This window comes from Felis catus, chromosome B4 (genome assembly GCF_018350175.1).
Source record: "Felis catus isolate Fca126 chromosome B4, F.catus_Fca126_mat1.0, whole genome shotgun sequence".
Taxonomy (NCBI): Eukaryota; Metazoa; Chordata; class Mammalia; order Carnivora; family Felidae; genus Felis; species Felis catus.
In genome coordinates, this window is record NC_058374.1 from 27,797,617 (window position 1) to 27,822,958 (window position 25,342).

Sequence of the window (25,342 nt, forward strand, 5' to 3'; positions counted from 1 at the left end):
GCTCTGAGCTGCCAGTACAGAGCCCGACGCGGGGCTCGAACTCACGAACTGTGAGATCATGACCTGAGCCGTGCCTATCATTCTGTTAGGTTTTGACACACTCTTTCTATTTCTTGTGCTCTATTCTTGCTTCTCAAATTTTATTTGTGTAAGAATCATCTGGACCTTTACTGGACATTCACTTTAAGAGTACAGATTCCTGGGTCCCAACTGCGGTAATTAGAAATTCTGATTGTGTCCGACGTGGATGAGGACCAGATATTCGGCTTCCAGTCAAACCCAACATTAATCTGAAATTAGGTGGTCCGTGGAATGCAGTTTGAGAAACAGATTTCCAGTTTAGGGCTAAAAATAATTATGCAGAATAGCCTCTGAATTAATATAGACCATGTCAGTATCTAAAAAAATATATAAGGTTTATTAGCACTTGTTGACATAAAACCTTTTGTAGTTTTTGTATAATACTCATTGTCTGACTTTTAGTACAAGCCAACGAGAAGGATTCAAGATTTTATCAAGGACATTAATCTTTAAAAAATGAGAACTGGTAGTGTTTTTCAAACTCAGAAAAACATCAAAGAATATCTAAGTCAACGAAAGGAAACCGTATATTAGGTCATCACAAAAGAGCCCTAAAGCAAGGAGGGAAGAGGGTTATTCTAGGTCCTTGAAAAGGCAAGGAGTTAAAGAAACAAGGGTTTTTTTTTTTTTTTTTTCGTTTTTTTTCTTAAGAGGCCATTAAGCATTCTTTCTCTGGTCATCGCACATCTGCCCTGATGACTCAATAATCCAAGTTCCTTCCTGAGTCTGTGAAATCCCTTCTCCAGGACTCAGAGAAAGGCGGAGACATTTGGGCACCTGGGGCTGGAATCTGGCTCACGTTCCCTAGCCGGTGCTGGGTTTCTAACAGCATCACGCTCAAAGTTGTTTTCAATCATATTTTATATCACATATCCCATAAGCAGCAGATAGATATTTTTGTCCTGTGTTTAAACCTCCCCGAATCAAGTAGGTAGGAACAAGTGACTGAAGTTGCACAGAAGTGGGGTGGGTGGCAATGAGGAGAAGGAACGTGACTCTTCTTACAGTCAAAATAAAACTTACACAGGTGGTTTCTGAGCGACAAAATCCTGACTTACGAAGAAATTTCCTCTCCTCTAAAATCATAACCGCCAACATATGCATACATGCGTATGTACAGCTGGCTTCTCACATATCCTGTCCACCACCTCGTGTCTATGCCCCGGTCACCAGTGTGGCAAATTGCCCAACGGATGGACCTCACCAACTTTCATCCTCATCCGGGGAAGCACCACCCTCCCCTTTGTAACTCAGACAACTACCTACTCGTACTCATGTATCTTTTCAACCTTACCTCCTTCTTACCTCCCACCTTTCTCCTCGCTCTCCAGCCCCTCCACCACCTTCTATCCTCATGTTTTCATTTGCTTGTTCATTTGAAATGGCCTTAGTCATGGTTGGGAAGCAATAGAACAGGGCTGGTGACACATCAGTGCTGGAGAAAGAGGGAGGCAAAACATCTTGAAATGAGGTTGTCATGATAAAGAGCCAGTGCTCAGAAACCACAAAAATCTTTGAAATTGCACCGTCATCTTCTTCAGAATCTACAGTATCTCAATCTCATTACCTTCCTCTAATGAAATCTGCCTTTACCAACCTTTCTGCTGAGACACAATTTCTTATTAAACTTTATTTAGGTATGTTTAGCCTAGTTGCTGGTATTGCTTCCGTGTTTTCTCTACTGCAACTATATAGCATTTCAGTGACATTATAAAACTTCTGCAGGGGTGACCCAGAAACCCAACAATATAACATTGTTCTAATCAGTTTTCGGGCTGATAAATGATCTCGCAGGAATATTGAGCTCCATATGTGTCTGCATAGTGCTGGGCACGTATAGGCATTCCACAAGAAGAAGAAGAAGTTATTTCATTGATTTGACAAATTGAGGACAAATGGGAATTGTATGTCACTGAAGCACTCTGTCCCTGAAAGATGTGTTTATGGCAAGAAGCAATGTCACCACTGTGTATGATTATGATTTTCCAGAAAAGCCTCTGCGATTCATTGTCTTTTTTTCTCATCTTAACTCCTCCAGCCTGGAGATGATACCCTTTGCCTCTGCCTAGACACAACCCACCTGTCCTCCAGGGTGCCCTCCCAGAATGCCTCCCCTGCCGGCTCCAGCCCACAGAACTTTCCATGGTAGGGGCTGCCACTTTCTACATTTTCACTATGTGCCAGGACTATGCTGAGTGCTCAAAAGGCCTTACTTACCTCCTTCAATTCTCATTTCCTAGGAGGTGAACACTGTCATTATCCCCATTTTGTTAGAGAGGAAATTGAAGTGGGCAGAAGTAAAGTGATACATCTAGAAAGTGGCAGAAGTACCCCAAATCAGGATCCACACCTTCTTCCTTGAGCACCTGATCACGCTGCCCTGTCTGCACCATCTCCCCTGTATGCTTGATGTGTGGTAGATAACGCACACACACACACACACAGCATCGGATTTGATTGTTTCTCTTTTCCAGTGTGTTTAGCTCTTTTGCTCTCTTGGCCTATATACTCTTCCATAGTCAGCGTTAAGGGCAAGGGTCTTTGGCCTGATTCTGCAACTTCTGTGTGCCTCCCTGAGCCCCAGTCCCGGTAGTGAGGATCAAAAGAAAACAATCCTCGGACCGGGGTCGCCCATGGTGACAGTGCAAACAGCTTCATGTGTTAATGCTGTTCTGACACTAAATCCACGGTGTGGCTAAGAGGTTTCCTAAAAATTCTGCAGGGATTCCAGTCTGCTCTGCCATCCATGCTTGCCCCTTGGACTTGACTTAGCCAACACCCTCTCTCTCTCTCCAACTCATCAGCAAACTTGAACGCTTCATGTCTTTTCTCTACTCTCCAAAGTACAAGGACTTTTGCCCCTGAGTGGACCTGGCAGTGGTCTAATCACTGCTGCCAGGGAAACGTGGAGTGGGCTACGAATAATTGTTCATTCTGCTCTGAACTCTCCCTCTGACCTCCTCCTTACTCTTGCCTTTAGGCAAATCCTACTCCTAGCCTCAGTTTCCTCATCTATCACAAGAGAGGATAAACTAACTGGCCTCTAAGTCTCCAGCCTATAGCTAAGGCTCTTAGAGGTCTTTTTTTAAACGAGGAAATCCCAAGCACTAAGCTGTTGTCCCCGGCATTATTTACTGCTCCTCATACCTTCCATGATTGTGTTTTTCTGAAAGTGCGTGTGTATGGGTGTTTGTGTGTGTCTGTGTTGTACGTGTGTCTTTGTGTGAGTGTGTATATGTGTGCATATGTGTGTGGGTTTGTCTGTGACCGAATGAGGGTGTTTGTATGCATCTGTGTGTGACTGCATATGGGTGTGTTTATGTGCATCTTTGCGTAATTATATACGAGTGTGTGCATCTGTATACGAATATTTTTGTTTTGTATGTATGTGTGTGTGTGTGTGTGTGTGTGTGTGGACATTCGCACAGGGTTGAAGCCGCTCAAACCTAAGTGACAGGGAAAGAGAGAGAAGGTCCAGTCACCTGTACCTCTGGGGAGACCCACCCACGCAGGGCCCACCCCAGGCGGGTGAGCTAGGCACCCTACTCGGGTGCCGCCCTCCCGCGGAAAGAGCCAGAGCCTGGAGTTCGCCTAGCGGGCGGGGCGGGGATATAGGCGGGGCGAAGCCGGGCGGTGGGCGGGGATGTGGGCGGGGCGAGACCGGGCGGCGGGCGGGGATGTGGGCGGGGCGAGGCCGGGCGGTGGGCGGAGATGTAGGCGGGGCGAGGCCGGGCGGTGGGTGGGGCGGGCGGCGGCGGCTCCGGGCATGCTCCGCCGCGGCGGCTGCAAGCGGGGCGGGTCGCGCTGGTCCCCGGCCGGCCGGAGCGGCGGCGGCGGCGGCGGCGGCGCGGGGCAGCATGAGGGAGCCGCTCGGTAAGTCCCGGTGTGTCTCACCCCTCCTGACTCCCGCCGCCCATTTGGCCCGTTCCCACGGCGCTACGCGGGCCTCGCCCCCAGCCTCCCGCGCGCGCCCCCAACTTCTCCAGCCCGGACGTTGCTCCGGTGCGAGCCTCCCCCGGCGTTGGGGGGCGTCCGCACCCCCGCCCCGGGCGTCCCACACAGTGCCCGGCCCGGCCGCCGCGGGCCGCACGCCCGCAGCCTCGGGGTGAGGGAGCGTTCGCTTTTGCTGGGAGGGGGCGTCCGCGCCCCTCAGGTGCCCAGCCCGGGTGCGGGACTCGCGGGTCTCGCGCCGAGGGCCGCGGCTGGCGTTAGCGCTCGCTCGGCCCCTTTCGCGGGGAGGGCCCGGAACGGCGGGGGTCGCTGCCTCGGCTCTAGGCGTCCTCCCCGCCGGCCCGGCTCCGGCCAGTCCGCTCTTTCGCCTGCGCGCCCCGACTTCGCGGACAGCACCCCAGGAACTGACAGCCGCTGCTCAGAGTCTCCGAGGTCCCCGGTTCCCACGGTGGCACCCTACCCGCCCCCCCCCCCCCCGGCAGTCCGGACCTGCCCGCGGGACGTTGGGAGCTCGTTGCCGCGCCCGGCGCTCCCTGCTCGGGTCTCCGCCCGGCCTTCCGCGCCCACCGCTTTGCCGGGTCAGGACCCGGGATTAGGGCGCTAATCGCCGCTGCTTCCCAGCAACTGCCCGGGGCTGCCGGGCCTCCCCGGCTGCTGGTGGTTAAGTTGGGGGTGGAGGGGGGGAGAGAAAAGGGTGGGAGAAAGGAAAGAGCCCCGCCTGAGAGTGCTGTAAATCTCGTTAATCAGCTCGTTTATGGGATCTGGAGCCTGCCTGCCTGCGCCGGGTCTTCGCACTTGGATCTCCTGAGTACCCCCACCCCACCCCCGTCGCCATCAGTTCACCCTAGAATGCCCGGGTTTGCCTAGATGCCCTGACCGCAGTGAGGTTCAGCACCGCTCTTGGTCCTTGTCCCTGGAGGTAGCAGCCCAGCCCCCTTGGGTTCCTCTGGGGTTTTGAGAAAGGAGCTGTGATTTCACTACTGGAAAAAAGAAAAATGAGAACTCCTCGCCAGCCCGACCTGGTCATGCCCCATTCCTTGCTCATCCGTGCTCTCTAGGAGCAGAGGACTTTGGGGAATTAGCTTAGGCAGATCACCCTCCCTTTCCCCCTCCCAACACACACACCCTGCCACCCTCAGGGCCATCCCCGGCATCTCCTCCCTCTACCCCCATGCTCACCTCCCCCTCCCTTAGTCTAGTTGCCTGGCCTGTCTTAGGGAGACGGATGGAGTAATGTGGACCACACAATTTCAAGGGTGTGTGTGTGTGTGTGTGTGTGTGTGTGTGTGTGTTGCATCTTCAGGTCTTCCTTCTCTGGCTTTTTGTCTTTTCAGATTTGCAAAGAACAGACATCCTAGGGATTTGAGATGAGGGTTGGAAGATGGGGTGGGAGGGGTCAGGCTGCCAGAAATACTTAGACAAAAATGGCAGACTCAGTATTCAAAACTGAGTGGTCACAGGCTATGCAGGTAAAACTTCAGGAAAACAGTGCCTTGAGTCAGGCAGTTTTAGAAGTTAAGATGACTGGATTATGGCCCTTTGGCAAGGCAAGCGTGTATAGTGTTTTGGAACTCATATGCGGATTCTATTTCAGGAGAATTGTGATGGTTTTCATGTGAAATTGGGAATTTGGTAAATTCATGTGGTTTTTCATAATGTTGTGTGGGTTTGAACTTTCTATTTACCTTGCTATTAGGTGTCTAATTCTTAGCCACCAACTAAACAGGCATCCTGCAGGTCCCTAACTATTACTCTGGGGAGGCAACTTGTAGCAAACAGTTTTCACTCCCACAAGAGTGGGTGAGCAAATATTTGTTGAACAGAGGCCTTAATCTGCTGGGCCTTCCTCCTGGCAAACTTCACCCTGTGCTCCAGAGAATGGAAGGTCAGGCCCTTGGCAGGCCCAAGAGATTTAAGGGGATTGGATGGGCGGAGAAAGCCTGTGCCAGGAAAAAAAAGAAGAAAAAAAACAAACCAAAATTTTTTTGTCTTTCTACCTCCTTGGGATGCAACTTAAAGTGCCCGAGTGTTCACATGCTCTGGAGGACTTGACAAGCTAATCAGAGTTAGCTAATAACGCATCTGAGTTGTCACAGACTCCAGAGGCATATGGCTTATTGTTCAATAGCTATAAAATGTAACTGGAGATTGGAGGTACACAAGGAGAGTAAATAAGGACCAGTTTTTCATTTAAAAAAAAAAACACCCAAATCTGAAAAGATCCTTGGACTATAATTTTTTTTAAATGCAGCTTAAAAATAAACTAGAAATGCTATCAGTAAAGACAGCCCAGAAGTCTGTGGTTCCGCCAAGTTCCCATTGTCCTTGTTGGAGAGTCCTGTAGTTTGGGAGGACAGTAAACACCAGTCATGCTGTAGGAGTCCAGAATTTCTCCCTTAATGAGCTTGGCGGGATTTCACGCTAATTAATCTAGAGAGAGTTTAGAACACAGAGTGTTGCGTTGAAACAATTGTTCTGTTGTGGTTTTGATTTTGATAAGCGAAGACTATGCCTCTGAAATCCTTTAGGTCTATCGTTGATCCCATTACCGCTGTTTTCTTTTTATTTATTTATTTACTTACTTTTTTGGTAACAGATGTTGTTTTTCACCTTTTGGATGGGAAGGGTTCTCTCACTCATTAAAACCTTGCTGCTGTGTTTTGTTCCAAGAGCTTACCAACTTAAGGAGTGCTGAGGGACACTTACTTGGTAAGGCCAGCAGCCTGGGGTGGGGGGGGGGGGGGGGCAGATGGGTCTCCAGTACTTTGATATATCCTTTAACCACTAACAGTCATGTAAAAAATACAGGAACTGCCCTGATACTGAAACGTCAGTTATCTTGATTTAAATTTGTGGTATCTTGTTTAGAATTTGGACTGTTACCTTTACTTTCTTTAAATATATTCTCCAAAAACTTTCTGTAGATAATATAGTTGGGCACAGGCAGGCTAAACTAGTAAAGATTAATTATTAGACCATGAAATATCCTTGTAAGTTGCTGCTTGTTGGTGATCTGTCTGTAGCTTACCTATAAGCTTGTTTCTTCTGTACGTAAATGAAAGAATGAAGAGACACCAAGATACATTTCGAAGAAGAAAAAAAAAAAAAGGAGAGTGAGAAAGCAACTGCATGTATACAAAGAATAGGAGAGATAGAAACCGAACTGTTGGTGGTTATCTCTTGGCACAGTGGGGTTACTGGGAACTCTTTTTTCTTCAACACTGAATTTTGCAGCGTTTACTTCTAGAATAACTTTACATGACTTTTGCAATTAGAAAATAATTTACGAGTTTTATGAAATGATTTAAACTTTAACATTATTATAAAACCTTGGCTCTTTTGTTCTCAAGATATTTTCAAAGAAAACTAGTGTGTTCTAAGTTTAATAGACCATTCCAGGAATCTTTACATGTGGAGTTTGACATGCATGTTGGTAGTGGGATTAAATTCTAGTCTAAGTTTTATGGTTATTTTCGCAAATAGCCAGAAATTCCAGAAGATTTAAAAAATCTTATCCAATTTCACTCCTTTTCTTAATGACCACTAATCTTTCAGAAATGTTAATGAGGTACTTAGGGTCTCATAAAAAGGGGGCGGGGTCACCAAAGCAATAATTGTGTGACCGAACGTAGAGGTGAAAGAGAAGACGGGAGCGTGTGTGTGTGTGTGTGTGTGTGTGTGTGTGTGTGTGTGTGTTCACTCAGGTCTTGGGGGAAAAGACAAAAAAGAAGTTAGAAGAGATAATATTTATGAAAAAAATAAAGTGCATAACATTTGGTACTTTGTTTCCCTTGTCTCTCTCTGTTTTGGAATCAGTGCCTTAACACCGACCCAACCCAGCAAGATTAGCATTCCAGAAGTCCTTTTGATCTGAGACCCAAGTTTTCCACCTCCTTTTTTTTTTTTTTTTTTTTGTCACCCTAAAGAAACTTAACTCAGGAATGGTTGCCATACTGAAATTATTACTTCACAGATTAAATATGCTTTTTATGTGGAGAAGATTTTAACAACTTGAGTGCCCCGACAAGAGCTGGTCATCACAGTATTGTGGTATGGTAACAACAGCGTGTGAGCACTTCACCGCGCCAGAGCTTACACTGAAACTGTTGAGTTCTTTCTTTCACTAAGATGGAAAAGAGAAATGGCAATCCTATTGTTCATAATAAAGTACATAGAAAGCAGTAAATATCCATGTGTCAGTTAGCAACGTGCTTCATCCTGCTGTTAGGTCTTAGCTATTTACCTCTTGTTTAAAGAAAGTACTTTGTTATATATTAATCATAACATTAGACTGAAAAGTTGTCAGTGGAAGAAGTATTTACAGTGAACTGCCAACAACTTGAGGGACTAATTACATCTGAAATATGGAATGTCAGTGAACCCAACTGAGAAGTTTTAGGTTTTCTAGAAGAGTAACAATGTCTAATCAAGACCTTTAGAATGCTGTTTTGTAATCTTGTATTAGATTTTTATCAGCAGAACATGTAACTTTAGGCTTCCTGGAAACAGGTTAAGAAACTCTGTAGCAGGTAAGACCCATGTGCGGTATACTAGACCCTTAGAACCTTATGTAACTTATTGCTCATTTATTTTTTTCTTCAGTGTTTCTTTTCATTGAGCCTTCCAAATACGTAATATATTTTCACAGATACATTTTCCTAATCCTACCTAAGAAACTGTTCTTAATTGTTTTTCTTTCTATCTGTCCATCTATCCATCTATCAATCAAGTAAACCCTACCCCTAACGTGGGGCTCGAACTCAACAAGCCCAGGATCAAGAGTCACATGCTCTACTGACTGAGCCAGCCAGGCACCCCTAAGTTTTTTTTTTTTTTTTCTGATGGTGAGATCATATCAAGTTAAAAGTACATGAAAGTGTCAGCATGTGGCCATTTTTTCCTTGAAAACGGCGTTACTTCATATGGCTCTACCAAATGCATTTCATGACAGGTCACTGTAAAATACAGTAAAATATAAATAAGAACATTAAAAAAAGAAAGCAAACCAGAAGAAAACACCACTGTTGACATTTTGATATGTTTCCTTTTGGTGATTTTTCTCCTGTGTGTGTGTGTGTGTGTGTGTGTGTGTGTGTGTGTGTGTGTAACTGCTATTGCACTGAATGTAGGGTTTGTATCCTGTTTTTCTGTTTAACGTGGTACCATGAGCATTTCCCTGTGCCATTGTATATCTGAAAACATAATTTTATACATGTGTGTACATATTCCAGTCTACTGTGTGGATGCATCAGGGTTTTGTTTTGTTTTTTTAACCATATCTCAAGTGGACATTTATTTGGTCTAATTTTTTTGTCATCATAATTGAAACTTGGGTAAGTCTCTTTATAGAAGACTTTGTGGGTATCTCTGATTATTTCATTAGGATGGATCCCAGGAAATGAGATTATTAGAGTTTCAGGTTTTTGAAGATTTTATAACATATCACTTTTAAGAAAGGAAATACCCATTTACACACAGATACTTCCCCCCTCCCCATTCATACGCCCCCACAAATAGGAGAACCCTTACAGCTTACCATGCCCGTACCAACAAATACTGCCTTCTGGAAACTTCGATAATTTGACCAGTGAATAATGGCATTTGGGTTTAATTTACGTATCTTTGATTACTGGTGAGAGAAATTTTTTTTTTACATTTATTTATTTTTGATAGAGACAGAGCACAAGTGGGGGAGGGGCCGAGAGAGAGAGAAGGAGACACAGAATCCAAAGCAGGCTCCAGGCTCCGAGCTGTCAGCACAGAGCCTGACGCAGGGCTCGAACTCACAAGCCGTGAGATCATGACCTGAGCCGAAGTCGGACACTTAACCGACTGAGCCACCCAGGTGTCCCAATTTGTTTTACATTTTTAATTGGGTATTTGTCTTTTTCCTTTATTTTCAGTGCATGTTCTAGGCAAATTTTTAAAGGAAGAAAAGTTTTGGTTGATCTCATGAGCTTATTAATAGTTTTATTTCATTGTCGTGGGGAGCCTTACAACTGTAAATACGAGAACAAAAACTATTTTTATTTTTAAGGCTGTAGAGGGAGGAGGAATTGGTACCTGTTATGAAATAACATCCATTTGCCAACGTCTATCCTGGTGATGAGCTCCTAATCGACATACTACAACCTAGACCATTGCATCTGCAAGGGAGGGTGTTGGCTGGCCTTGTGTCTTTATGTTCTTTGGTGCAGCCCAGTGCCTAGCACATTCAGTGTAAAACAAGTGTCCTGACCAACCTACGTTGGAATAAGTGTGCAACACCTGCCCTCCGGGACCCCTGGGTGGAGAGTTGCTGGATGGTGTACTCCGTGGCCTCAGCCCCCACCCTCTCCTCTTCCTCTTCTTCGTGTGTGACCATTTTGCTCAGCTCTCTTGGTTGGCCTCTATGGGTGCTAATGGGGCCAAGGTCAGAGGTTCTGTCTTCATGTGACCTATTTAGCTTTGTTCCGTGTCATGGCCACAAGCTGTACCCTTTTTACTGTGGCCAGCTGACTTAGAAACACATGCTGCTCATCACAAGGGTGAATAGGCTAGAGAGACAGACAGATTTCTAGAACGAGAAGGACCCCAAAGAACCTTCAGAGAAGACTGAAGCCCAAAGATGTTCCCTTCTTTTGTGCAGTGTCTCAGGCTCAATTCAACACAACAGATACATATTGAACAACGTGGAAAAACAGAAATTCATCCCTACAATGAAGGGGTGGACAGCTCTCTGCTTAAATGCTAATGGCTAATATTGAATAGAACTTCGAAATTTACCACAAAATAAGATTACTTTAAGTGGTCTCATTCCGGTTTTTTGGACAGGACAATTAATCTGATGAAAATCCACTCAAAAATGATTTGGAGAAAAAAATTTATGGGACTGGGTTGGTTAAATTAAAATCAAATTACCTGTCATCTTCTCCAACTGATAAGTTATTTCTGATTTCCGCATTTCTCTTAAATGACCATTATCTTAGTCGCCAAGTAAGACATTGCACTTGTTTTCTTGAAAATTACTTGTATTACTCCTTTTCCCCCATCTCCTCTGCTACCAGCCTTGCACGTTACAAGAGAAGAGACATAACTGCTCGTCTGCACGTCTGTCTGTGTTCTAACCACTTTAGTTGTCCACTTTCCCACCATACTGATTGTCAGGCACACTTTCCCCTGCTCGCCCAGACATTTTTGTGGTTTCCCCTTGCCCAGATGAAGCCCAAATTCTATCAGTGTTGTAGATAAGAGTGACTATTTCTAGATCGATAGTTTTTCTTTTAGAATTTAGGTGGCTTTTTTTTCCTGGAGGTTACTCACTCCTCTCCCATTTACCATAGCTGTAGCTTGTCTGCTTCTCCAGTTCACACAACAGGTTTCACGATAGCTCTGTAGGAGCCTGAATCCAAAAATGACCAAAGAGGGCTACTGAAGGTCACAGAGCAATGACGTGATCTGTGTGTGAATGAGTCCTATTACTGGGCATTGAAAATTAATACAAACACTGCCATCGAAACTTTACAGTCAAGTGAGGCATCAGGCCTTGCGGCTGTGTGTGCGTATGTACATATGTGTGTGTGCCCTGGTGTGTATCGGGAAAGAATCCTGTAGAAGAGCCATCTTAACCCAAGAGAAGAAAGGAGATGCTTTTTTCCTTTTAAGTATAGTTTTGCACTTAAAAACTTGTTTTTAATGTTTATTTATTTTTGACAGAGCGTGAGTGGGGGAGGGGCAGACAGAGGGAGACAGAGAATCTGAAACAGGCTCCAGGCTCCGAGCTGTCAGCCCAGAGCCCAACGCGGGGCTTGAACTCACAGACCGTGAGGTCATGGCCTGAGCCGAAGTCGGGCGCTCAATCGACTGAGCCGCCCAGGCGCCCCTAGTTTTGCACTTTAATGTCACCATGCCTTTCATTTTTCCTTGTTTATACAGTTTTTGGTAAATTAGGAAACTTCTATTGTCATCAAGGAAGGAAATTTAGATGGGTAAGCCTAAAATAGTAGTGAGGGCTTTGAAGCTAGACAGACCTGTGTTTGAACCTCCGATCTGCACTTACAGGCTCAGGCCCTCAGCCTCAGTGTTCTTGTCTGCAAAATGGAGACATCCGTAGCTACCTTAGGAAGTTTGCTGGGAGCATAAAATGAAATAAAGTGTGCTTTCTCTCTGAACATGTTTGTTCTTAGGTTAAATGTTTCATCTATGTGAATGGTATTTAGATATTCACAGAATGAAAAAAATATTTAAAGTGAGCTCATTTGTCTCTTGTGTCCTGGCCCAGCTGGTGCCAAAAGTCCCCTCCTTCCCTGAGATCTATCCAGGCACCTGCACTGTCCTGATCCCTCTTCCTAGATGAACAAGGTAATGAACCAAAGTAGGGAAGGAAAACATTTCTTAAATGAACTGGCTGGACAATCATACTTACAGGGTGATCTCACAGTGCAGATCTACCTTGAGGTGGAGGATTTTTTGGCTTAAAAGCAGTCTTCCTTCCAGAAGCTTCCTTGACCCCTTGAGACTGGGTTAGGGTCCCTTCTGCCTATTTTCCTGCTGTCTGTACAGCAGGATAGTAAGATTCTCAAGGGCAAAGTATGTGTCTTATTCATTATACTTTGAGTGTCTGGTGGTTTCTAAGCACTCAGGAATTGTGCTTCAATGTTTTGGGCTCTCCAAAGTACCACTTACTCTTCTAAGTGACTTGGATGGAGATCGAAATATCCATTCCCAAAAGATGAAATATGTGGGTGATATAAAGCAGGTTTGACCTTGGAAATCAAAAGTCAGATCCCAAGGGATACAAGAGGAATTAGGAAATGGTCTAAACTTCATGGCGAAAATTAACCAATATGAAGTCTTTCCATAAGGCAAGTAGTAACCCTTCAGAGACAAACTAGAACCACGGTAGCATGATAAATCCACAATCTTGGATTTACGTGGTGATTTATACTTTTATATATCTTTATTTGGTCCTCAAACAGTCTGGTGGCACGGGCAGATGGGAGCATTGCCATTTCGCAGATCAGGAAACTGAGGTTTGGTGTAGTTAGTGACTTATTCCAGGGGTCATAGCTGGGGCTGGGTGCCAGCGGCATTAGCACTAGGATTAAAAGGATCACCCCTGATACTTTGTTACTTGAGCCATACCCATACCTTTCGAAGTTGTTAAATCCAATGCTATAATAATTTACATTTATGGCAAGTTTTGCTGTGTATTTGTAGTTACAGCCACCCTGTGAGTCGGTGGGTGGGTGATCAAGTTAAATACTGTTGATTTAGAATGCTGGGATCTCAGGATCAGAAAGAGACTTTAAAAGGGACAGCTTTTTGTCCAGTTCATTGGATGCCTGTCTCCTCAGCAAGCCAGCTCCTCTGACGGTGGCCGCTGTGACTGACGTGTGACGGGGCGCTTGCTACCTCTTGAGGCAGCCCATTCCGTCTTAAGTAGATGAGGATGCTAAAGACAGTAAGCAGAAGGTGATAGGGATTGGAAAACCCATGTAACTGTTCCCAGATCTGTCTCAGGTGGTGTTTAGCATGGGTGGAAATGAGGTGGAGGCCCAGGGGAAGAGTTGGGATGAGAAGGTGAAGAGTGTCAGCCCAAGGAGAGAAGTCCTCGGGGATCGGGTGGTGGCTGGGACCGCCCATTTGGGTTGTGGGGCTTGCGGGTCATGCCCGTTGCTCTTTGTTCTCCCGCACGGCTCTAGGCCCGGTGTCCTGAAGCTGGCGTGCTTTGTAATCCCGCTCCGCAGAGGCACCTGGCCTCCGTGAGGCGACACAAGTCCAGAGTTTCCAATAACCAGTATGCTTTTGACCTCACACCTGTAAGTTCGAGTTATGGCTCTTACCTTTTGAATCTTTTTGGAAAGAGGTTTATGGGTCGGCCTGGGTCGTCATGCCACTTGAGGGTTTGTTAAACACAATGTCCACGCGGACATGACCATACCAGACCAACCAGACCATCTCCTTCCCCAGTAGGAAGAGGGGCCGCGTGCGTGTTTGGTGAGGGCCCTCTCTCCTTGCGCACTGGCAGGGGGCTGTGCCGTGGGCGCTGCCTGCCCCCCTGTGTCCTGCATGGTACACTTGGCTTTTAAAGAGCCTGACACGGTAAGAGAAACTGAGTGTAACCAGACCTACATTCCAGGGCTTACTGTGGTGCCGACTGTATGTGCGACATGAAGCCAGTCAGTGGGGGGGACCCTCCCCGATCTATGGGGGCCCTCCCTGATCTAAATGCTACAATGAGATACTTGCACCCCAGATCTATTTTTATACCAATTCCCTCTCTCATACATGCACATTCAGTTTATCTAGTGAACTCCTAATCATTCTTCAAAACCCGGCTCAAATGTCCCTTTCTCCTTTTGTGCATTCATTCCACAGTTATTTATTGAGAGCAGGCTATGTGCTAGATGCCGGGGGTATAGCACCGCACAGAACAGGGAGCTGCCTTCGTGGCCTTGCCTCTGTGTTCCCACAGCCCTCCCTGTGTTTGTAATGGGATCACTTTCCCCTGTGGACCGTAGTCCAGTGACTTGCAGTGGAATCCGAGAACACATGCTCGCCTCTCTGGTCCTTCCATTCCTGTGAATGGCCCAAGTGGTAACAACCCCTGCGAGCCGTGCAGCAGGAGCGTCAGGAATGGCTTCTGCTACAGTAACCGCCAGGGCCTGTCAGCCTTCCATAAGACGTGGGGGCCTCGTGGGAAGTGATCGACTTCCCGAGTTCGATGCTCTCTGCGCTGATGGCCGGGACTTTTCTGCCACCGTAACGGAGCATGTGGTGAAGAGCGAGGACGCGCCTGGTCAGCAGAATTGTGGGATGGGCCCCCGTAAGAATTCCCCCGACAGGAAGCACATGTGTCTCCCTTTCACCTGCACACAGGCCGGCAGGCATTTCCTGGCCATTGTTCGCGGGGGCTGCCACGGCGCCGTTTCCGTCCACCAGAGAAGTGGGGCCGGCTCTGGCCTAGCTCTTGCAGGCCTGGCCCGCGGCCCAACCTCCGGGGCCGCAGGGCTGCTCCCCACTAGCCGGAAGCCACGGGGAAGAAGATTCCCCTGGGTAAAAACAAACACGGCCCCGCCTGTTTTACACCTGTGCTCACAGGTAGGTTCCTTCTGTTCTCCCGTGGTCCTGCTGCCCTGGGCCGGTTGACTTGGGGAAGTTGCCCAAGTGGAATTCATCTACCACGATGGGATTGGGCAGTGGCTCCAGAGGGAAGAGCTGCCCCAGGATTTGTTGGCGAGAAATCTGAGTCTTAAAAATTTCACGTCACAGGGGTGCCTGGGTGGCTCAGTCGGTGAAGTGCCCGACTTGGGCTCAGGTCATGATCTCGCCGTCTGTGAGTTCGAGCCCCGCGTCGGGCTCAGAGCCTGGAGCCTGCTTTGGATTCTGTGTCTCCCTCTTTCTCTCTACCCCTTCCCCACTCATTCTCTCTCTCTCTCTCTCTCTCTCTCTCTCTCTCTCTCTCAAAAATAAACATAAAAAAAATTAAAAACAATTTCACATTGGAAGGGAGAAGTTGGGGATTGTGGAGCGTGCTGGGTGTGCGTGCTTGGCCAGCCGGGCCCGAGGTCTCTCACGATGCGCCCAGAGACCTGGGCTCTGCTCGCAGCAGCCCGGTGTGGCCGCCCCCAGAGCCCCCAGAGCGCCAGGGTGGATCACAGCTCCGTGCTGATGAGAGATCCGGCTCTGCCCTTTGAGAGCAAAAGGTATGGCTGCAAGATGACAAGTATAATAAGGTAAAGCCGGACACTGGCAGTTTCTCATTTTAGAAACTCAACGTGGTAATTGCAGCTTCCGCATCTGTATTTATTTTGCCCTCACTGCTCGTGCCCGTTGTTTCTGGATGCCCGGGGCAAGGGAATGGTGGACACTGTTAGTCATTTCGTTGCTTCAACGCTAGTCCAGACTCTTCTGCAAGAGGCAGCCGGCACGGGGTGGGGTCCCCAGGTTTCCCGCCTCATCCTGCAGAGCCCGTGCCATGTGTACCATCCCCAGTGAGTTAGACGGGACAGAGTTTTAGGGGGAGCGGTCCCCATTCCTTCACGTTCCCAACCGGGGACGAGTTTGGTGGGAGCGAGGGGAGGAGGACGTGTCAGCCGCAGCTCCGGGGAGAGTCGGGCACCCCTCACGAACCCTCTCTGTTGTCCCTTCAGGGTGGGTCCTGCCAACGCGACGGTCCCGGCAGCCGAGCTCCCATGAAGCCAGCGCATTATGTACAGCGTAGAGGACCTCCTGATTTCTCATGGATACAAGCTGTCAAGAGGCATCCCGGCGCCACACGACGGTGACCGCGAGGGCCGCCGGCACGCCAGGCCCCGCGCGCGAGCTGGCCAGGGCCTGCTGAATGGGTGCGAGGATGGCCCCGCGGGTCCCCCCCCCAGTAAGCCGTCCCCGGGGAAGGGCCACGTGAGCGCCTCGGAAGACAGCCACCACCTACGGAGAGCCCTCGGGGAGCCCCAGAGCGCTTCTGCTTCTAGAGCTCGTGAGGCGGGGTAAGCTCCCACAAGAGCCCGCCGTTTTCTTTTGTCTCGGGGACTTGGCGGCAGGTGTGCAAGACCGATCCTTCAGAGAGAGGTGGGGAAGGGTGAGAGGGGCACTTCGTTCCATGGGTTGGGGGGCGGTGCAGGGTTTGCTGCACTGAGCACAGGGCCTGGCCACGGGAGGCCTTCGATGAACAGTGGTCAGCAGGTGAATTCTGTCATGGGAAACCCACGGCATTTTAATGCCCACCCTCTGTTTTCCCTTAGAATCTCCTCACGTTGCCTTCACTAGGAATCGTTTAAAAACCCTGGAGAAGCTAGTTTCTGTCAGGCACACATTACTCGTGCATCAGGCTTCCTTAGTAATTAGTATGTTTCAATATTGCGTGCATTACAGAGTTGGAAGAGGTGTATGTCCCCCTCCGTGTGTGAAGAAGAAAACCTTTCTTCTTGTACATTTGTGTAATTTCGTTGGCTTCCAACCCGTCTTTCCCTTGCACACACTGGCCCTAACGTGGGTATCCCATCTGAATACAGCTGCAATCTGTGGGTGTTTTCCTACAACAAAGAAGAGGGCGGGTTGGCTGGGGGGCCAGCGGGGGGTGGGGGGTAAAAAAGAGGGAATTTGGAGGGCTTGCCACAGAGCCGCATGAGAGGGGAGCCCTGTAGCCCTCATGCACCTAGAGGAGTTTCCACCTCATGCACCTAGGGTTTCCACCTAGAGGAGACCCTTGTCATCACTTCATAAAAGTGCGTTTGTCTCCAGGGCTGCGTTAGGACCAGGCTCAGACTGGAGGAGGAGGGTTCTGCCTCTGCAGAGCAGGTTATGTAATTGTGCATAACCGGCAAGAGAGGGACCAAAGCAACCAGTGGAAGCAGAGGCCTATCTTCAAGGGAAACAAACAAACCAAAAGCCAAGCAAACTTAAAAGGGGAGTGAGTTCAGTCTAAAGGGAAAGAAGCAGGCTTCCACGGTGAAAACTCACCTTTTCCCAGAAAGGATTACTCCATGTGGGTTGACGGCTTTCAGGTGAAGAAGGGAGAGGGTTCATTCTTAAAATTTAGAGCGTTCAGCCCTGTCGTTATCGAGTAAAAGCCAAGGTGATTGCCTTCCACGTGCGCGGTGCAGTGAAAGCAGGCTTCTGTTGCCACGTCAGAACCATTTCTCTGGCCAGGGGCAAGGGTTAGTGGCCAGGTTCAGGACGACGCCCACAGTGGAAAGGGACGTAAAACTGCTTTTATTTAACCTTGCCCTTCAGACTCACACTTGTGTCCAGTACTGTCTTGGGCCTAAGTCTTTTTTTGGCCACGTTCCCTGAAAAACACGCCCGCCCTGGATTTTGGAAGAGGCTGCTTTCGGATGAGTTGGCTGAGAATTAGAGAATTAGTGTAATTACCACTACACAAACTTGTGCTGGACTTTGTCCTGCCCTCTGTTGCTTCTAGCTCTGTGCTGAGTATGTCTGTACCTTCCACCTTGGATTTCGGGGCCCTGAGGCTGTACCTTGTCTCCCCTTCTTGTGTGTTTCCTACGGAGTTTGTTATGGTTGCTGGATACACAGTGTGTTTAATATGTGCTCGTGGATTCAGTTCTTTCTTCCACTGTTGAGGGGCAGAAGTCCTCAACTTGTAATGAGGTAAAGACTGGGGCAGTGGAATCCCTACAGATGGCCCTTGGAGGCTGTGTGGGGGCTCCCTCAATCTCAGAGGGCTGGATCAGAGATCAGAGTTGGGTCCCACAGTGGGAGGCAGTAAAATCCTCTCTAGAATGCTGTGTGGGCCATGTGGCCCCCACGCTCGTCTACAACTTGCTCAGGACTTTCTAGCCGCTTTGTGCTAAAGGGTTTTGGGGACCCCAGGCACTCACAGCCCAGCCCCTAGGTAGGTAGGCATAATCGGATCTGTAGGCAGTCTTTCTTTCTGTCATGAAAAGTGCTCAGTTCAGTGGCTTCGTGTAGCAATGGGATGTCTTCATACAGACGACCGTGTTCTCGGCAGATCTGGCCATGTCCCCCCAGTTCTGAGGGGGGCTGATTACCTTCTGAGATGTATCTTAGCGTCAGACTGAAGGTTGCCTTGTAGGGTAAAAACAGAATATGCATACGTGTTCGCAGAAATCCATGCCAGTGCCCAAAGCCTCCGAGACCAGCTGCAAGCCTTCCTGGGTTGAAGTGAAAAGATGTTTTCTTTCTTTAGTAGCTTATAGAGACCTGAAAACAGGAGGCAAACAGAAAAGCAAACAGAAAGGTAGGCAGGAGAATGCGTTTTCAGGAGAAAAAAAAAAAAAAGTGCCTTGAGAGGAAATAAAGAGGTGCTAATCGTTAAAGCCTGAAAACTGAAGAAAAAGCAAACCCAACAATACTTTGGCTTCTGTGAACTCTGAATCTGGATGAGCAAATGGTGCTTTGCCAAATCCTAGCCTCCAGGCTGCCGACCAGGGCAGCTGTGGTCCTGCTGCGTGCCCGTCCCACACGGCGACTCTTCTGGGCTGGGCTCCAGGTCTGGAGGGGCAGGGGGGCCCGGGAAGGGCAGGTGGGGCCCCCAACTCCACGCCATCAGGGTGGCTGGGAAGCATCACGAAGGTACCCTTTTGCACTCTCTTAGGAGGGTTGAGGTTTGCCTTAGAGAGTATCCCCCCCACCCCAGGCCAGTCCTCAGGGCCTCGTGGACTTCCCAGAGAAGGCGGTGGTCAAAGTGGTTTCCAAGGCCACGGGGGCCAAAAGAAGCCTGGTTTGTTTTATTCTGTTAGGAGAGCACGTTAGCAGAGTCGTATTTTATAGCCAAAGGACGTGAAGCCCAGAGGTCCTCGGTGACTCTGTAAGGGCCACTCGGAAGGAAGCCTGGCTTGGGCCCCAGGCTCCGGGCTGCCAGGCAGGCCAGTGTCTGCTGCTCCATAGCGGTGTCGGGCCCGGATCAGCTCTCCCCAGGTGGGGCCTGTCCCTGCTTGAGAGGGGCCTGCATTTCTCCAAGCTCCTTTCACAGCTGCCTTGTGGCGGACTGTCCTCTCTCACTTCCTTGTCCTCCGCCCTCTCTACGGGCACGAGGGGATGTGCAGGGATGTGCGGTGGCTCCTAGGGCACAGCCGTGTCCCTTTCCTGTCTGGGGAGCTGCCTAAGGAATGCATCCTGTCGTATCTAATCTAATCTAATCTAATCTAATCTAATCTAATCTAATCTAATCTAATCTAATCTAATCACCTAGATCAGATACGTGTGCACAACGTGGCTTCTCTCTGTGATATTGTCTGTCATCTGGGGTGTGGTTTAAACATCAAGACTGCCTTGGGAGCATGATCGCGCTTCTTCCTTTCCCTCGCGAATTAACATCATCTTACAACAGAGTTTCTTATGTAAGGGCTGGTTATAGCCAGTAAAATGAAGAAAAAAGAAAAAAAGAAAAACCACAAATATGGAGCCTTGACTAGATTTCCAAACATGCAGGATGCATGTTTCCCAACTTGGCCGAAGAAGCTGTGCTTTGAGCTTGCACTGTTACCGCAACAAGTGACACGCAGATCCCGACATGGGCAGAGCATGACAGTTGTGTCATGTGGGGAGTTGAAGGAGCCGCTGGCTTGCTGAGAAGCTCTTGTACTCAGGTGGTGCAGACGGGCCCAAGAGTCACTTCCTGCTGGTACACACGTATCCGAATTAGTGAGGAGAGAGCTCCCTTCCAAAGCTACGTGCAGGGTGTTGCACTGGGTCCTTGACCCCCTTCGCCTGCAGCGTCACCCCCCATCTCCGTATGGCCCTGCAGGCCTCCTTCTCCACGCCTGACCTGCCTGCCCTGTGCCTTCTCGTGCTCTCAGGGTGCCAAGCGTGCGGGGCCACCGTGTGTTCCCCAGCACTAAGCCCCGCCTAGAAGCACCCGGGGCCCTCCTCCCACTCCCCTTGGAAGCCCCACCCATCAGTTTGGTGGCTTCTTCAGCTCTCCCAGTCGGAATGACTGGCTCCCCTGTGCTCCTCCAGGGTTGCCACCAGCTTCCTGAAAGCTGACCCCATTTCTGATTCACCTCTGGTTTTGCTAAAGCCTATTAAGGAATTTTGCACTTATTAAAACACTCAGAAAAACTTCTTTTGATAAATTGGATGAAGCCTAGTGCTTTCCACGCCAAGGCAGTTGTGGAAGTGCTGAGCATTTCGGAACATTGGGATAAAGCGGGATGGGAAACGGAGGAGGTTTTTCCAGCGGGAGGACCTGTGTGAGGCTGGGGGTGGGGAGGAAGGTTCCACTGTGACAGGGAGGGGCGCTGGCTTTCCGCGCCGGGCAGCTGAGGTAGCAGTTTTGACGGCTTTGTCCACATGCCAACTCCTGGGGGATGAACAGGGAGGGAGGGAGAAGGAAATGCGAGTCACAGACTCGGCCAAACTCCCAGTAGGCTGAACGGCCTCGGTGGTAAAATTCCCCCCCTTTGTAGATTCTGTGGGTGCAGGAATCTACAATCTAGCCCACTTGAGTGAGACGGGCAAGTCTTCGTGAGGCCGAACCGGGGCGGCTCGGGGCCCACTGCAGGGAAGAGATGGAGCCTGGCTGGGCCTCGCCGAGGTGGGAATGAGAAAACTAGGAGCCAAGGCTGGTAGTCAGGTGACTTCTCTCAGGGTTGTGAGTTGTTCCCCTGGGGGGCGCTGTCACGCTGGGTCCCACCTTGTCTCCTGTCTCTGCATTTCCCCGCGCTTCTGCTCCCTCCTTTGCAGACCGGACTCTTCCCTTCACTGACGGTCCCTGCTTTCCAGTAACTGGCTCACAGTGACTTTTGTTCCGCTCTTGCCTCTATGTGACGGTTTAGCTCCAGACGGCCCTGGTGACTGCCACCCATGTCTCTTACGTTTTTGAGACAAGGAATCAGTATTTGGTCTTGGTTGGCACATCTCAGCCCTGTCCCATCAATGGGGACAGGGAGCAGGGGCTGATTAGGGGAAGGCAGGGTGGACGGGGAGGAGGGGATGACCAGATGTGGATGTCTGACCTTTACCTGCCCTCGATGAAGGGGCTACGGATGAGGGAGGTGAGTGCTGACCGTGTACCCCAAACCTGTTCTCTCTTCACGGGCCATTCATTTAGTAACTCTAGAGATTTGGCATTTCCCCCTTAAGTCGGGTACTCCAGAGACCTTCCCCTGATGCTAAACCACTCCTGAGTGGTCTCAGTTGGCAGATTGTGACGATGGAGATGCCGCAGGCTTTGCACGGACGTCACTCCCGTGGTACAGGAAGAACCTCACAGGCAGCGTCAGGTGTCCCTGCAGAACTGATAGGTTCATAGCTGGAAAACCAGGAATGTCCTAAAACTGCACAGACAGTCAGCATTCCACTTATCAAATGACTTGATGCCAGATTTTTCTTGCATCCTAATTTTTGCCACCTAACCAACGACAGCTACTTCTCGAGCGCATCCTATGTGGCATCTCTGTCCTCCCTCTGGCGATATGGAAAGGATGCTTCTGAAAGCTTACGTTTACATCCGTGTTCAGAGACCATAAAGAGAAGTATTCTCTAGTTCGTCAGTTTGCACGCACTTTAGCTATTTGTGCACCTACTGTGTTGTTCCAAGCCTCGCTTGCCAACACACGCACACGCGTGCGCACACCCGGGCACAGACACGCGCACGCACGCCCGCACCTGCCAAGATTAAGGAGAGAATAGAGGAAGTGGGCACGGGAGAAAAGCTAGCCGTTATCTATACGTGGAGGAAACTGCGTGCTTAAAATGTAAGTAGCCATAATTGAAAAATACTTAGCTACCTTTAAAATATGTAAAAGACTGTTATCAGGCATTCACGGTTTCCTTACTGTGTTTCCTCTGAGAGACCATAATCAGAGGAAGCTGTAAAATAACTTAACGTAGCAGAAGTTTGGATCTGAAAGTCATACCATAATAGGTTCTTCTCTGCTCGGCCCCAGGAATTCTGATAAAGATGTTTGTCAGTTAACCCTGAGAATAACTTGTAATTCTCTCTTGTCATCAGCAGCAGTCATAACCGTGTAGAGACATAGCAATCTAGAAGAGCCTCTGATGTGGCGGTTGGGGGCCTCATCTCGGGAGGTTTATATTTGATTAGCAAACGTCCGTTCTAGATGGTGCTCCTGGGTATGGCAAACAGTCACTTTTCAGAGGCTTTCTAAGCTGCTGTCCAATCATATCCTGCTTATAATGGGTTCCCAAGAAGGAATGCTTCAAGTCTAACGTCTGTTACTATATCTCTCTTTGTCTTTATGAAATTACATTTCCACAAACGTTATTTGTCTTTTAGCTGCTTGCTTCGCATCCTCATTATTAGGTGTTGTTGTTTTGACCTCTTCCCAGAGAAAAGTGCCAGCTGTTTGAGCTGGTGAGCTCATGAACACACGTGAAGAGGCAGACCCCTGGTTTTTCCCATGGTCTTTTCAAGAACAAACCCTTCTTCTGGGGTGCTTTGTTCTTGTTGTTAGGCAGTGCGACCTTTCGGAAGTGCCTGGAGCCGGCCCCCTCTCCTGCAGACACTCTCAGGGTGCTTTCCCGTCCGCAGTTCTTCCCAATAAAAAGCAGGAGAGGAGACTTGTGGAAGAACAGAGACGAGGATGAGGAGGTGCCTCTAGAAGAAATGGGAAGACTCCAGAAGCACAGTCTAGAACTTCACTTGTCTTGGTAGCTGGGCCTCCATCGAGAGAATTGTGAGTTGCGTTTCTTCGTCAGGTGGAGAACCGGGTTCGTAAGGAAGCCAGGACGTTTCCAAGTGAGAGGCACTGGATGGTAAGGATGTGAAACCTGGGTCCAAGAAAGCACTGCAGTTGGGTCTTCGGTTCTGGTTCACTTTGTTTCAGAGATGATGATGCCTCTGAGTGCTTGACGAAGAACAAAGAGCCTTAGACCAGAGTCTAGCTGAGGTACTGACAAGTACTTGATGTACATGACCGTGGGATCAGTGTCCTTATCTGTCTACACAGAGAGCCGACTGCTTCCTCCTAGCTCCTTCTGGCTCCGGTTTACCTCCCTTGGTGGCTGCCTCCCTCACTCTTCACTGTCGTAAGCTTCGCTTCTGAGGCACAGAGTCCTCCATAGACCCCCACGTGAGCGTGGGGGTGCCGACAGACTCGTGAAAGGGAAGTGAGGAACTCGGAGTGGTTTGTTTCGTTTCGTTGTCGATGGCAGCAGTGTGTGGATTGCGCCAGTGAAGACATTTTACCTTGGTGAAAGAATATCCCTGTTAAAGAGAAAATAGGAAAATACTGAGATAGTCTGCTTCACCTATTGGAGTTATGTGCAAAAAAAGGGATCAGAGCTTGCTCTTCCTGCTTTGTTGTAATAAACTAAATATTGGTTTTGTTCGACATCATCATTGTGGAAACGGGTGTAGCTTCTTCCTTAGAGACCAACCATCACCGGAGGGGCAGAGTCTTGTTATGACAGTCAGCTATATCATTATTTCCTGTTATTGTGAAGGCCCATTGATTACAACTTCAAAAAAGACAATACGGGCCGAAAATAATCATCACATAAGACAAACACTCAGTTCTTTCTCTCTTTCCTTTGTGCCCCTTACCTCCTTCCTTGATGTGAGGAAAAGAATTTCAAAATTATCTACTCTGCTGAGAATTTATTTTAATTGGGTTAATAATAGTAGTGATTGTTTAAAAAAAAAAACCAAGGGCTTATTGTGTGTCAGGCACTCTGCTAAACAGTTTAAATGCATTATCTCATTAAGCCCTCCCAACAAACCCAAAAAGGAAGGAACTACTCCCGTCCCTTGAGTATAAATGAAGAATGAGAGGCAAAAGCCAAGCGAAGTATCTTGCTGAAGGCTCTGATTGGAAAGCCCGCGCCCGGGCTGGGGGCTCACGCTCCCTGGCGGCTTGCCTCACTCTCCCCATTGGCGTACTGAGAAGTCCAAAGCCACCGACGCTCCCGTCAGCCCTGTCGACTCCGAGTAGCCCTCCCTGGGGGGCAGGCACAGGTACACTGGGCTCTCTCCGGCCTGACTGCAGGCCCCATCTCTTTCCCTTTTGCTCTGCCTAAGCCCTGTCTTCTGGAAGCTCAGACATTCATCAGAAGGTGATTAGGAACCAGCAGTAAATGCAGCCTACCATTCTTGTTGAGATTGAATTTTTGCTAAATAGTGATATGCATCCATAGTGTTTCCAGAACAGCTTCGTCTTTCCTGACTGATCTTTACGGTAACCTTCGTAGGTTAGGCTTAATCTTCTCCTGACTCCTATTTCCCCTTTCCAAAATTACCTTTTTATTACCCTGTGTCAGAGGGTTACTTACCCAGTATAGTGTATCGAATATACCAAGGCACACTGAAAAATAAAATTGCAGGCTTCCGGGCCCAGAGAGCATTAAGAGCAAATTCTGTAGCAGCAGATGGCTGACCCTCTCACGGAAACATGGCAAACATCTCACACGGGGCTGGTGAATATGAGTCACTCTGAAGAGATGCCCCAATGCCTTTGCCAATCTCCAAAGAGAAGAGCTTCTCCCTTGAGGAGTATGAGGCTCCTTAAATGACCCGTTCCACCTTTATGCTCAGACTGTGCATCTGGACTAGGGCATGGCTTTTGAAGGAACAGAATTGGCACAGCTGTCCCCTGGTCCAGGACATGCCCACTGGTGTGGGAAGGCGGTCGGCCGTACTGGCATCTGCTAGGCCAGCGGGCGGGCTTGCTAACTGGAAGAAATCACTGGACCAGGAGACCACTTGGGTGGAACCTCCCACCCTCCATGCAGGCCTCCGAAGGAAGCCCAGTTGGCTAGACTTTGGGGCCTGCTCACGGGGAACCAGGTTCGTGATTTTATTCATGGAGGAGGGAGGGCATCTCTCCCACGCCCTCCCGTATCGACACAGAGCTAGGCTGTAGTGTGCCTGGATGGTAAC

General features: G+C 48.8%; 1 protein-coding gene across 5 annotated transcripts in view; it reads left to right on the forward strand.

Annotated features, from left to right (window-relative positions):
- The window catches only part of JCAD (junctional cadherin 5 associated), an 82,580-nt gene that overhangs the window by 36,201 nt on the left and 21,037 nt on the right, over positions 1-25,342 (forward strand). For 2 of the 5 annotated variants that reach the window (XM_023256492.2, XM_023256493.2), the window contains exons 1-2: positions 3,815-3,954; positions 16,167-16,505. In XM_023256492.2, the coding sequence (XP_023112260.2) occupies positions 16,225-16,505 (281 nt within the window). In that variant the 5' untranslated portion in view covers positions 3,815-3,954; positions 16,167-16,224. Of the gene's footprint in view, positions 1-3,814; positions 3,955-16,166; positions 16,588-22,240; positions 24,422-25,342 lie in introns of those variants that run through there. The other 3 variants (XM_003988202.6, XM_023256494.2, XM_019834139.3) reach the window with 3 other exon arrangements.